A 13024-nucleotide genomic window follows, 5' to 3' on the forward strand; every position below is an offset into this window, starting at 1 on the left:
CTTTGCAGCAGATTTCAGTACTCCAGATGTCTGTAGTACCTCATCTCTTACCAAGCTGGGTTTCTTCAGCTCTGGAGCAGTGGTTGTAGCCGGGCTCTAATCTCCCCTGGGAGGGAGCAGGAGGCCCCTGGGCCACGGGAGGAGCTGCACACCATGAGCTGTTCTCAGGCTCCACGGGCTTTGCTCTGGCCTGGGCTTCAAATGTTTCCTTGGGGCTGGTGTTATTACTTATTTCTCAAGTATGTAAAAGAAGGAAGATGGAAAATCATCAGTTCTACAAAAATGTGTAAATCTTCGTTCCAGGGCAGTTATTTTCTTGAATAAAGTAAAGCTGTCTTCTGTAATTCCAGTTGCCCAAAATATGGCTTATGGGTTGTGCTCGTAGGTGATGAACTCCAACAAAGAGAAAAACACTTCAGCTGGCAGATTTGTGAGCTTTCATGGCCTGTTACTCCTCCACACCTGCTGGGCTACATATTTCAGACTCTTTGGGAAGATACCTGCATGTTTATAGAAACAGAGTTTCAGGAATGCCAACAAAATGTTTATTATGACTACTTGTTAACTCTGTAGTGAAGAATTGTCTTGGATGTCCAATGAAACTGTTACTGCTCCTAGATAGGGCGAGCAGGATGGATATGACAAATGCTGATTCTTCTTCCTTCTCTTTTTCTATTTTTTTTTTTAATTAAAATGTCTATTTCAGCTTTTAAGTGTCATAATGTTCCATCTCCCCTCCCACAGCAAATAAAAGTATAATGCATTTCATCTGTTGATTTTCAGGCATTCAAAAGGGATGTTCTTGCTGATTCAAGACCAGATAGTTCTGTCCAGGACTCTACACTGGGGATAAGGACATGGGACTCCTCCTGCCAGATTCCAGATGGTTCATCACAACTGACATCTTGGCTGACAACTGTGAAAAGGATCTTCGGATTATTCTATTTTATTTTTGTGGGAGACCACAATCCCCAAACTCTAGGACATATCAGGTACTAAATCAAACACTTATGTTTTTCCATAAGGCTATTGGATTGTTATTTGTTTCTTATGAAGAAGTTTAGGCATTCAGATTTTATTATTTATTTCTTGTAGGAAACGGAAAATTCCTGGTTTTACATCTTGCAGTAGCTGAGTAATGACAAGGAATTGCAATTCTTATTTCTTATGGAAAATTTGGGGTTTAATCATTAGTTATCTTTATATAGTATTTTAAATTATTATTATAAATTGTAATTGCTGATCATGGCTATTATCCTAATTACCTAAATTGTTTCTTTCTTTCTTCTTTGTTGCTTTTGAGAGAATGCTTAATTTTATTAAGACTGGTTTTGCTACAGTTTGTAGGTAAGATAATTCCTGCATTCAAAACTTGTCCAGTCAACAAGGAAACTGAAAAATTTCATTAAATTTATGGATGTTTGCACACTTTGGGCATTATGATTCATCTATTTACTTTCAACCCTTTTAAAATAAATCTAGATGTAGTTTTCTTTTCCTTTGATGAAATCTTCCCATGTTTCTGTTGGAGCCTAGTTTGATTTGGAGTATCTTAATGTTCAGGTCTGACTGTTACCCAAGAGTGTAGCTTTTAATTCTTGTTTGTGTAGATTTCTGCTGTTACAGGCCACTGATAAAAGTTGTTAAAAAGAAATTAATCCTTCTAATACAAGACAGGAAAAAGTACCATGGGGGGGGCGGAAATCCTTTTTCCAGCAAAATCATGTTTATTTTGGGTAGCTGTTTAAGTATGGGTGGCTTTTTAATGAATTTTAAATTACTCAATAATTCACTTTTTCTTTGTCCTAAAGGTTCCATATTTCTTGTAGAATTTTAAAATAACCTTTTCTAATGAGGATGTCTGATATTCTTACTGTAAAAGATGAAACTGATGCAATGAAGGGTTCAGAAACTGAATTTAAAGATACAGACACCGTTGAAAACCTAAAAAAATCAGGAAGTCAGGAAGAGATTCAAGTGGAAAAGGATGAAAATTGTCCTGATAACAAAAGCAATATGCCGGTAAGAAGCTTTTCACTTTATTTTTCACTAGTATATCATATTAAATAAGTCTGTGTCTCACTGTTCTCCATTCTATTGATCCTCTTACGTTTCTTTGGTACACTGAGGAAAACTTTGTTGGTTTTGGGGAAGCAAATATGATGATTATTGCTTCCTCTCTCCTCCTTTGCCCCACTTCTCTGTTTATACTCATGTAAATATGACTCAGTCATTTTTAATTCTTTGAAGTAGATGAGTTGTTTTGCTGGGAACCAGACAATTTGCCCATGTTTGTGTTTCCCTGAGTGCACGTGTGAAGCCTTTCGTTGTAGCAGAAAAAGGAACAAACTCAGGCTGGCTTCTGCTGCTGCTGAATCCTGACAGAATTTGGAGCTGGGCTGTGTGTGCTGAGTGTTGCTGCTTTGAACAAGGTGCTGCAGCTCTGCCAGGCCTGTCTGCCCTGGGCAGGGGTGGCCAGCCCAGGGCTCTTGAGCTGTTGCACTTTACAGGTGGCTCAGGTGTTGATTTTGCAGCAGAGCTGTTCGGCATAAGGCTGAAGTAATCAGCTGTAGGTAATCCAGATCCCCAGGAGCCAGAGGGTTCCAGAGCCCCTGAGGCCAGCAGGTCCAGATGCTGCCCCAGCCACCTGCAGAATGAGCTGGGGAGCATCATCGTGCCTTGGTGGGCAGCAGATACCCCCTGCACCTTCCCTTCTCTGATCTTCACTGCTTGACAGCTTTGGTAGTTGACTTTTAGGTAGGAGGGCTGAGGCAGTTCCTGGTGCACACACTGAAAAGCTGAGCATGTAAATAGGTGGCTTTTGCAGGTGGGAGAAGTGAAGCAGGTAAGGAAGTTGTGGCATCACATTTCAAGTGAGAAGGAGGCAAAGCAAATTGGAAATACCTTGTGTCGATGGAGAACATACTGATAAGGAAGGGTTAGGAATTTGTGGCAGCAGATTTTATACTTCTGAGATTTAGGTGTGGGACAAGAGAGCTGACTCCTGGCTGAGGCTGCTCACCTGGGCACTGAGGACTGTAAGCAGCTCACATGAAGAGAGTAGTTCAGGAAAGCAACTGAGAATTTCTGACACAACCTACAAAACAGGCCAGATTTGTCAAAGGAAAGACAGAAGTTTGTGTTTGGCAAAAGCTATAGTTGTCTGTAGGAATTTTGTGTCTGTGGATTAATATTAAATAATTTTTTAGCAGAAATCCTGATTGGGATCTGAGGGATCTATTGTGGGCTGCAAAAACAGGACAGTGGCTTATTAGATTCTTGTTATTGAGATTTGAGTAAAAGGTTCTTTGGGGAGTAATTTTGTTCAAGACTAACAATTCAATATTCCACTGAGTGAAGTAAGCTTTATCTGCTGTGTTAAATTGCTTCCAGATAAATCTTGTAGACCACTGCAATAACAGTAGTTTTATACTTTAATATCTGCTGGCTTTATTAAGGCTGGCATCAGTGTAAATAGATAATTTTATGGAAAAAATAAATCCTTGAAATGAAATACTTTTCCTGTAACATGAGAAATAACTGTTACTGAACAGCTGGGAGATATTTTAGCTGAGCTGGTATTTTCTTTAATTAATGCAATATTCTAGTAGTGGGCCTTAAAAATTAATCTATGGTTTAGTTGTTTTCATACAGTTCAGTAATTCGGAAAAGATCTCTTTCACATTTTCTCATTTAACAAATTTTAGTGTGGAAATTTCTGAGACTCAAGTGGCAAATAAGAAATAAGCCTTCCTGCAAACAGCTGCTGCTGTCTCATCAGAGTGCAGAGGAATGAAGCTGCCAGAGGCTGTGGGTTGGCAGGGGGTTCATGGTTGGGTGTTGGTTCAGGAGCTGGAGCTGGTGGCTGAAATGATTATCTCACATCCACAAAATTAACTGGACACTGCCTGGTGAAGCCTGTTGGATAGAAACAGCTCTGCTGTCAGTGCATTTAGTGTGGTGTCCAGGAGTCTTCATCAGCATCAGAACATTGCTGTTACATGAGCAGTTTAATTAAAAACTGAGGCTGAGGATGCAAATTTCCTGAGTGGCAGGAAGACAGTTGCCAAATGGAACCTGGCTACTGTGAGCAAGTCCCTTGCAACAACTGAAATCAGCAGAAATTAATGTCACTTGTACTGTGGAGGCTGCCAGTGCAAATAAATATATCTCATATGTGAGGATTTCTCATTTAGAGCATGTTTTATGCTAAAATTAAAAAAAAAAAAATGGGGTTCTCCATAGTCAAAAAACCCTTGTGGAACAGTAGCAGTCAGCGAGTTTTTAACTAATGGATGGTTAAAAAGTTTGATGACGTTTCAGTCGACATAGTACCTGTCATTAAGTGCATGTTCAATGTTACTGTGGTGGTGGGAAAAAGAGCAAAGAATTTGCTGAGAACTGTTAGAAAAGATTACCAGAAACTTCCTGGAATTTGTAGTGTACTCCTGTTTAGTAACTGAGTGCATCAGAGGATTGGTTGGGTTTGGTTCTCTTCCCTGGTGGCAGAATACGTTTGGTACCTACAACAAACTACAGTCACATTGCTCAGTACAGTTATCACTTCATTTTTTACTTCTTTACAGCCAAGGAAGAAACAGGCTGTGATTTTTTTCCTCTGCCTAAACTTGACATGGGTTGAATTCAGGCATGTTTCTGGAACTGCACAATTCAGAAACTGATGGTTGTATTTTGAAATGTAATTGTGGTTGTAAATTCCGGATTATTTGGAGGTTGTGCATTAAAAGCTGATTGTCTGCTGTTGGAGGAACAACGTGAGTGAGGAAAATACCTAATTAGAGTACATGGTCAGCACTCCTAATTTCTTCAAGCAGTGCAAAAGTAGTGTTTTAGATACTGAGAACACTTCTAAATTGGCATATTTGCAGTGAGGTTCAAGTGTCATTTAAATGGCACTGAAGAGAAGAGACACTGTTAGGTAAAGTACTTTCACAGAAGTCATGTGCATGTTAGCACTATGGTGGGTTTTGTGATCAAAAGGGTTTTGGTTCACCAGTCACTGGTGTCTCCCACCTGTTCATCATATCCAGGCCAGGTGACAACAAATGAATTCAGACTTAGCTGGAATTCAGGGTCTGTGTTTCCTCTGTCTCCAGGTGGTGAGACACGCAGTGTGGTCCACTATAAGGACAAAGCTGCAGGCATTACTGACAACAAATTAAAGATCCTGGATTTATCCTGCAAGATATTCCCATATGTTTATTAGTAGATTATTAGGAAGACTTATTTTTTAAAACCCAGAAAAGCCTCATAGCATGAGTGCAGGGTTGTATGCATCTACTGTATGATAAAAGCACACAAATGTTGTGTTAAATGACTATAATTCTGATTTTGTTTTATGCAGATTAAGGGATATCCTTGTCCTTTGAGGCAATTAGGTAATTTTTTTACTTAGCAACTTGACATCTGTCTTCCTACAAGTACCTTCCTTCCATACTAGCACAAACCTTGAGCTTCTCTCTCTGTTTCACAGCTGAAGTTCTCTGAAGCCTTTCTTTGCCTCCTCCCCAGCAGTTTTGGTCTTGTCCAGATTTACCTGTCTTTGTCTCCAAAATATATGATGTAATACTTTTGAATAGATAAATGATTGGGCAGATTCAGTTATTCTTGAGCTGCCTCCATGTCCAAGGGTGAAACTATTTTTCCATCAGTCATCCTCTACTGTGTCATGGAAAACTGCTGTCACTGCTAACTAATGCAGGACAGCAAGTAACCATGGACCACACTGTTCTTTCCCTCAGCATTACAAAGATATTCATGGTTCTTGGGACTGCAGCACTTGATTAGATTTAAAATTGCGACCTAATTTTGCAGGATGGTAAAAAACTGGATGTCCTTAGAACACTCTTTGTTCAGGTTTGTCATGTTGTGCATATCCTCAGAAATGCCCAAATGGTACTTCAGAAATAGAGCCCCTTCTCACAAAACCTTTCACACGTCTGAGTTTGCCATCTTGTGCTTGACCTGTTTTTATCCAGCTTGTTTAGACAGCACAGTGATGATAGAGGAAGGCATGTAACAGCTCCAGATCTTTGCTTTGCATTTAGTGTCTGTGATCTGGTGAGGTACTTTGGGAAAAATAAAGTACGCAAATACTCCTACTGAAAACCTGGTTATTTATGTTTTTGATAAATGCTATCTTACTTCCCTTCTCATTTTGCCGTTGGAAATGTAGCATAGTAGTTGTAGGTTTTAAAAGTTGTGTTGGTAGGGTTTTATCAAAAGCAAGAACCTAATCATTATTTTCATTATGCAATTATTTGGAATACTTGCTGTCTTGAAATCCTGCCCATAATGGCTATAAATAGGGCTTTCATTAACACAGTGTTTTCTTAAGGCAGTAAGAGTCTTTGAGAGCTGCAAATATAAAGAAGTTGCCGAATTTGCACTCGCCAAGGATTGCATATTCTAAATTAGCTAGAAATTCTTTTTCACAAGTGGGGAACATAAAGATGTTCTGTAGGAGCAAAACTTAGTAAATGCATAGAAATTAGGACAGAGATAAAATTCATGGGCCTGAAAAGAGAGAAAATGTGCATTAACAGCTACAATGTGCATTGGCCACCTACTGTCCTGGAATTCCAGTGGAAGAGGATGCTCTGTCAGTGTGGTTTTATACGAGAAAGGAATCATTGGATTGTACCCACCCATCTTCAAGCTCTGAGAGTGCAGCTGATGGTGGTGTCAGAGGACTTTGGGGTTTGTATTTCCAGGCCAGACCTTGCACCATTGGGTTGTGCTCACCTGAGCTGACCCTGCAGTCCAGCCCTACCAGCTTTATTCCAGTGTTTCTCATCTGACATGTGTGGTGCTTACTGCTCACAGTTACAGCTGGGTCTTGGAGGGACTGGGATTTTGTTTTGACACCCTTAAAGCCACAAAGGAAAGCAAGGAGTCCACACCTATCACAGAAGTGTTGGACAGGGCAGTTGTTTCTAGATGAGAAGTTTGAATATGATGGGTTCAGTTATACTTGTCTCATCTGTGATGGGAAACCTCCCTCCTACAATGGCCCCCCAGCTGTCTCCAATATTGTTGGTGTTTAGTCCCAGCAAACATTTATTCTCTTTTTTTTTTTTTTTTCAAATCACTCTCAAAAATAACTGAAATATGTGTGATTTACCTAATTAGTGAACAGTAGCTTGGTGTATAACTGGGTTGAATTCCCTCTTGTGCCCTATAAAACCTGGATCTGGGCTGTTTGCTTCCATATATTCTTTTGGCTTATGTACTGGCTTCAAAGTTTGCAAAATTTTGCAAAAGACAAACAATTGCCCTAGTATAGGTTCTTTTGCCTCTTGACAGTGAACTGAGGACTCCACTGACAGTCGTGATGTGATTTTAAATTTTCACTACTTGATTTCAACACACTTAAGCCCATTGAGGCTGGAGTAATTGATAGGAGCTTGGGAAATTATCCAGTTTTTGAAATTTAGTGGCTTGGTGCAACAGAAACTTTGTCAGGAATATGCAGTGCCAACTTTCAGAATGCAAGGAATGCTTTCAGAGGAGATGATGGCAAGGAAAGCATATTTTGCATGTAACAGAAAAACTCAAAGTCTCTGTGTGGTTCCAGGTGTGGAAAGAGCAAAATTCAGAGTCTGAATGGTTCCAGGTATGGAAGCATTTGAACTGTCTTTGCTGTTCAAAGTCTCAGCAAGCTTCCTTTAAAAGGCTGGTGGTGAGTTCAGTTATTTTTCAGTGCAGCTATTTAAAATTCTGTTACATAGTGAAATAAGCTCAAATGAGCTCCCCTTCTGCTGTTTCTCAGCTAAGCTGGTGCAACATCCAAAATAGACATATGGGACTTGAGGAAAAGGAGAGAAAAAGCAGTTCTGCCTTTACATGGTAGAGCTCTTTGCTGTAGGTGAGGTTTCTTTTTAGCAATGCTGTATGTCCTAAGAAGTTCAGGCACGTGACAGACATCTCCTGTGAGCTAAGGTGAGGAAAGCTGTATTCATGGAGTTTTCCAGTGGAGTTTCTGTCCAGTTTCCTTTTTCAAGGAGGAAATATTGTCCATTAAACAACTTCTGAAATTGTATTACTGATGTTAATTTTTCCTTACAAATATTAGGTCTGTGTTCACTAAAACCAGTTCTGTTAAAAGCTTGTCTGTTCATCAGTTTTAGCTCTCCAGGGAAACCAGTACTTATATTATGTGATGCCACTCTACATGTTTCTATTCTTGTGCTACTGGCACTGAGGGTTGAGTTAGTTTTAACTATGCAGTTAACAAATCATTAAATGCTTTTGCTGCCTTTGGGCGGTGCATACAGTGGTAAAAGCCTGGTAAATTCTTTTACGGAGCAATCGTAGTAGAATAAGGGCTTTGGGAGGAAAAAGCAAATTATTGCATAATAAGTTACTAAAATGGCTCTGGGAGGAGAAAAAGCTTATTGACTCATAGTAAATTTCTAAATGAAACAACAACAACAAAAAGATCAGTGGCCCATTTTAAAATATACTTGTATAGGTCCTAGGATGAAAGAAAAAAACCCCATATGTTTTAAGCTGCTCATGATAGGTCATCATCTGTTGTCTGTTCCCTTGGTAGAGGCAATGCTTTCCTTTTTTAATATTATGTTTCCAGGTAGCTTTCAGGAATAGGAAAAAAACTTATAAAAACCATGTCATGTTGCCAAGGAAATTAGGAAGCAAGAATTGAAAGTGTAGGAGCTGGCTGAGAGAGTAAACTGCTTGGATGCCACTGAACAAGGAAAATACTTAGTTCCTGTAAAAGTGCTCTGATATATATTGTTGATAAATGGAGAAGGGAAATCAAGGACAAACCCGATGAAAGTGGGAGAGCGCTGAATCCGTCAGCCCAAAGCATCTGCTGTTCCTTTCACAGATCTGCCCGTGTCAGTGCTAACTGTCAAAGCTTTCTCTTGTACAGACTCTTGCATTAACAAGCTTGTGCCACTGAGTTAATGTAACCCTTCTCTGTTGTGCCTGTTGCCAGCGGCCAGCGCAGTCCTTTGGACAGACGGCCAAAAGGTCCAAGGTACGGTAGCCCGGTGTGCTGGCATGCGGAGGGAGCCCTTCGTGCTTGGTGCGGCTTCGTTACTTTGTGGAAAGTGCCTTTAGTTTTATTTTTTGGCGTTGTAGCTTTGTTTTATTCTGTTGGATTTTTGTCTTGCCTAGTTGTCTGCTTTTGTGATTTGCCTTTATATTTTTGGTGGCTTTTTATTGTTACGGAGAGAAACATTTTCCCGGCATTTTATTTACTTTTCTTTTGATGTGCTCTATTGTGCTGGTAGTGCCTTCAAAAGCTGCAATTGCTTGGGTATTTTCATCCTAAAGGGAATTATTTATTCTATTGAAAACATTAAAAATTCAGTTTTCAGCCATTTTGTTTTTCATATAATGAATGAAAAAAATAACGGCTTATGGTATATTTATATTATCTTTTATTATAAGCCATAGATTTTAATTTTACATACTTTCCTTTAGTCAAACACAAAGTTAAAGTTAGTTCGGAGCCTTGCTGTATGTGAAGAGTATCCACCACCTCCCACAGCTGAAATATCACAGGACCTCCAGGTAAAAAACACCTTACTGAAGTTTCTGGAACAATTTCAAGTAACCCATTGTTCAAAAGAAAATCTGTTGGGTATTCTTTAAAAATGTGGGTACAATGTGGTTTTAATATATATATTTTTTTTAATACTGGTATAATAGAGGTGATAATATTAGATGCAGAATTTGCTGCTTCGTTTTTCTGAACTATACTAGTTGATATCTGTGGACAGAAAGAGGGGGCTTGTCAGTTCTTTTAACTTTTTTAGTCCAGCAGTACACTTGAGGGACTCTTAAACTGCTTAAGTGCTGTCTGCAATCAGTAAGACAGGAACACTGTGATTAGTATGGAGCCTAATTTATTTGCTTTGTATATTTTGAAAGTGGAAACAGTTGTGATTTCTGGTGTTGCAACTGAATTCCTGCATATTAGTCCCAATTGCTGATAGCTCTGTGATACCTGCCTGAGGTATGTCTGAATTAATCTATTTAAATTATAGAAAACAGTTACAGAAGTTCCTACATGCTGAACAAAATACGTAAAATTACTTTAGAGAATTTGTACAATATCCAAGTTTCCTTACTTTACCTCCGTACCAGTCTGTATTTTCAGAGCAAAACCCTACTGCTGACCTTTAGTTCTGTGCATGAGTGAGGGCCATCAAAATGCTGGTTTTGTTCACGCCTATCAAAACAGAAACAGGCCCTTGCTGTTACTGAAAAGCTTCTAAACTGTGCTTTTGTGAAAAGTCTCACTTTGGTTAAGAAGAAAGCAGTAGAAAACAGGGTGTGAGGGGGAGAGGTGGTAATTCAGTTTTAAGGAAAGATGGACATTGAGAGCTCATGTAGGTTTTTGTCAAGCTAATTAAATTTTTTTGAGGTTTGGGGGGTGTTTGTTCCTTTGGAAAAATAAGAAAATAATATTTTTGTAGGCTTTGACTAATACACCATAATTTGAAGTGTTGACTAGAGGAATTCAGAAACTGGGCCTGCTACCATGATGAAAATCTAAGTCATAGTTTGAAATAGGTTGCAGAGTAAAGGATTAAAAACCAACAGAAGAGCTATTGATGTTTACAATGATTTACAGTCTTTTTGTAATGTTTCCCATAACATAACAAGGTAGACTGAGAGATGTGGTCAGGCTGAGTTGTTCAGTCTGAAGCAGTGGGGTTTAGTCACTGTAGTGAATTACAAGAAGACAGAAGCCTGATTTGGTTGATCATCCGTGGTATATTTCTAACATGAGGCATTAAGATTTTCCAACCTCCAGCACTACACAAGACCATTAAAGTCAGACATTTATAAGGTGGCATTTGTGGCCAAGTCCTCTGGGAATCTGTCCCTAGCTCTGTGCTGCCAGGTGGCTCTTGAAAGGAATCCTTACAGCAGCAGGAGGGATGTCAAGGCTGGTTCTGCAGAATGAATGGAATTGTGTGATAATGTAAGTTTGTACAAAAGGAATACCAGAAAGCAGACTGCCTTAAGAACAAAATTAGAGCTAGCTGTGAGTTTTCTTTGGAAGCAGTAATGTAGAAGAAATGCCTTATGAATCCCAATAGCTGTGCAGAGAAATGATTGCGAGCACAAATTTAGTTCTTCTCTGGAGGGTGGAGAAATGCGTTGGAGAGTTAGATGTGGGAATCTGTTACAAGTTCTGATGCTGCAATGCACATCCTGTGGGGCACAGGTCTCCCATGACCCTCTGTAACAACTCACACAGGCAATTTATTCACCCATTTTGCCTCTTTTCCCAAACTATATTAGGGAAAGCATGGAAGAGCTCTTTGTAAGTACCAGTCAGCTGCTGCAGTTGGGACTAATATGCCTCCAGCCCCATACTCTGAACCATTCATTGTGCTTGAGATGTGTGGGAGGTCCAGGGGCTTGGAGAAGTAAGAGCCTGCCTTGCTCAGGTGTCTCTGGCAGCACGAGAATCACCTCTGATTTTTCCCCTTCCTGGAAGAGTCACTGCTCCATTGTATCCATGATTGAAACTAAAAAGTGGCTGCAATATATGTACTTAACTAGAGTGGTGTGAGTTTGGAGACAACTCCATGGTCTTCTTGTCTGTGATTGTTCATCAATCACCCCTTCACACCAGCAGCTCCAGCAGGGTGAAGTTCCTGACACAGGTTGGTGCAGGAGGTATTTAGCAATGCACCACTGGCTGCTTCTCCTCAGAAGGTTGTGATGGAAGAGGATGACAGGCCAAAGAAATTGTCTCAAGCAAATAAATGTATTTTCTGATCTGTGTTTCTATTTTCAATTGCAACATGAAGCAAGATACTGCTTCTTCCGGAGAAACCTAGATAAGAGCCTTGCACATTTTTAATCCTTGTTAAAAGGATTTAACTAAGGCCCTTTACTAAAAGGTGATGTGAAAGTATGAGCTTAGAAATTTATTATGAGAGGAAGAACATAACTGTGATGTGTTTGATCTTTTATCTTTGTAACACTAACTCTATATTCTCTTGCCATCATTTGTGTAAACATCAGTCTGTTCTGATTCTATGTTCCAATACAAAGTACAAGCATTAGCAAAGGGTGATCCAGTTCAGCCCTTTTTAAGGAAGAGCTGTTTTCATATGAATGACAGTTGTTATTATGAGTAACAAGTAAATAAACTTTCAAAAGGTTGAACTTCCTAAGTAAAATAACCCAATGGAGAGGGAGTGGGAGGAGAAGGCAAGAGGCTGTAATGTTAATTTCTATTGACTTATGTTGTTTTTTCTGGTAAAAAGCCCAGCCTCAGCATGTAGGCCTTCAAGAAATATTCTCACCGTTTCCCCAAATGTGTTAAGCTGGCAGGATTTATCAGGTTTTGATGGTCTGGGGTGTTTTCCTGTTTGTTTGGCTTTTTCTTATTTAATCAAAATTTGGTGACAATTTCTTCTTCTACAGTGAGGGCTTAGGATGGGTGATCAGAGTTAGGGCAAGGGGTCTGTTCAGTCCAAATGTCAGCAGAAACCTGCTGCAAGCAGGGTGGAATTAAGAGAGTTTTATAGGGGAAGAGAAGTTAAAAGATTTTTCAGCAGCTTTCCAGTCAAGTAGGTCATATTTAATTAGATGCTGCAGTTTTTATAGCATGAAATCACAAGAAAGTGCCCTTTGGTACCCCGTTCTGGTATATCACACTTTGAAGTAGAGCTGGTGGTAGTAGCTGTTCAGATGGTGATTCCTTTTTTTAGCTCTTGTTAGGGAAGGAAGTATGAAAATGATTATTTGCTGAGATCTTTTGACTGAACTATTGCTGTATGCATTACTTGGAATGAGTTTAGAAGTTGCAGTTACTTTTCTAGCGAAGAAACTTCAGACTATGAAAACTTCCTTAATTTACTGATAGTTTTGTAGTGTGTTATTGTAACATGGAGGATAGCACATTGGTGTATCCAAGTCAGGAATAATTTCGTAGCAGGACAGAAACATTTCTTTCTCCAATACAGGCTACACAGCTACTTGGTGAATGGTGAGTGTAGTGCAT

The 13024-nt window shown here is 39.5% G+C and overlaps 1 protein-coding gene across 2 annotated transcripts in view; it reads left to right on the top strand.

Annotated features, from left to right (window-relative positions):
- The first annotated feature begins 258 nt into the window (after positions 1-258).
- Positions 259-13024, top strand: part of R3HDM1 (R3H domain containing 1) — a 49792-nt gene continuing 37026 nt past the window's right edge. Inside the window, exons 1-4 of one of the 2 annotated variants that reach the window (XM_062498091.1) lie at positions 932-992; positions 1812-2022; positions 8984-9025; positions 9475-9564. In XM_062498091.1, the coding sequence (XP_062354075.1) occupies positions 1852-2022; positions 8984-9025; positions 9475-9564 (303 nt within the window). In that variant the 5' untranslated portion in view covers positions 932-992; positions 1812-1851. Of the gene's footprint in view, positions 993-1811; positions 2023-8983; positions 9026-9474; positions 9565-13024 lie in introns of both variants that reach the window. The other variant, XM_062498092.1, reaches the window with a different exon arrangement.

The sequence above is a fragment of the Cinclus cinclus genome, chromosome 9, assembly GCF_963662255.1.
Source record: "Cinclus cinclus chromosome 9, bCinCin1.1, whole genome shotgun sequence".
Classification (NCBI taxonomy): domain Eukaryota; kingdom Metazoa; phylum Chordata; class Aves; order Passeriformes; family Cinclidae; genus Cinclus; species Cinclus cinclus.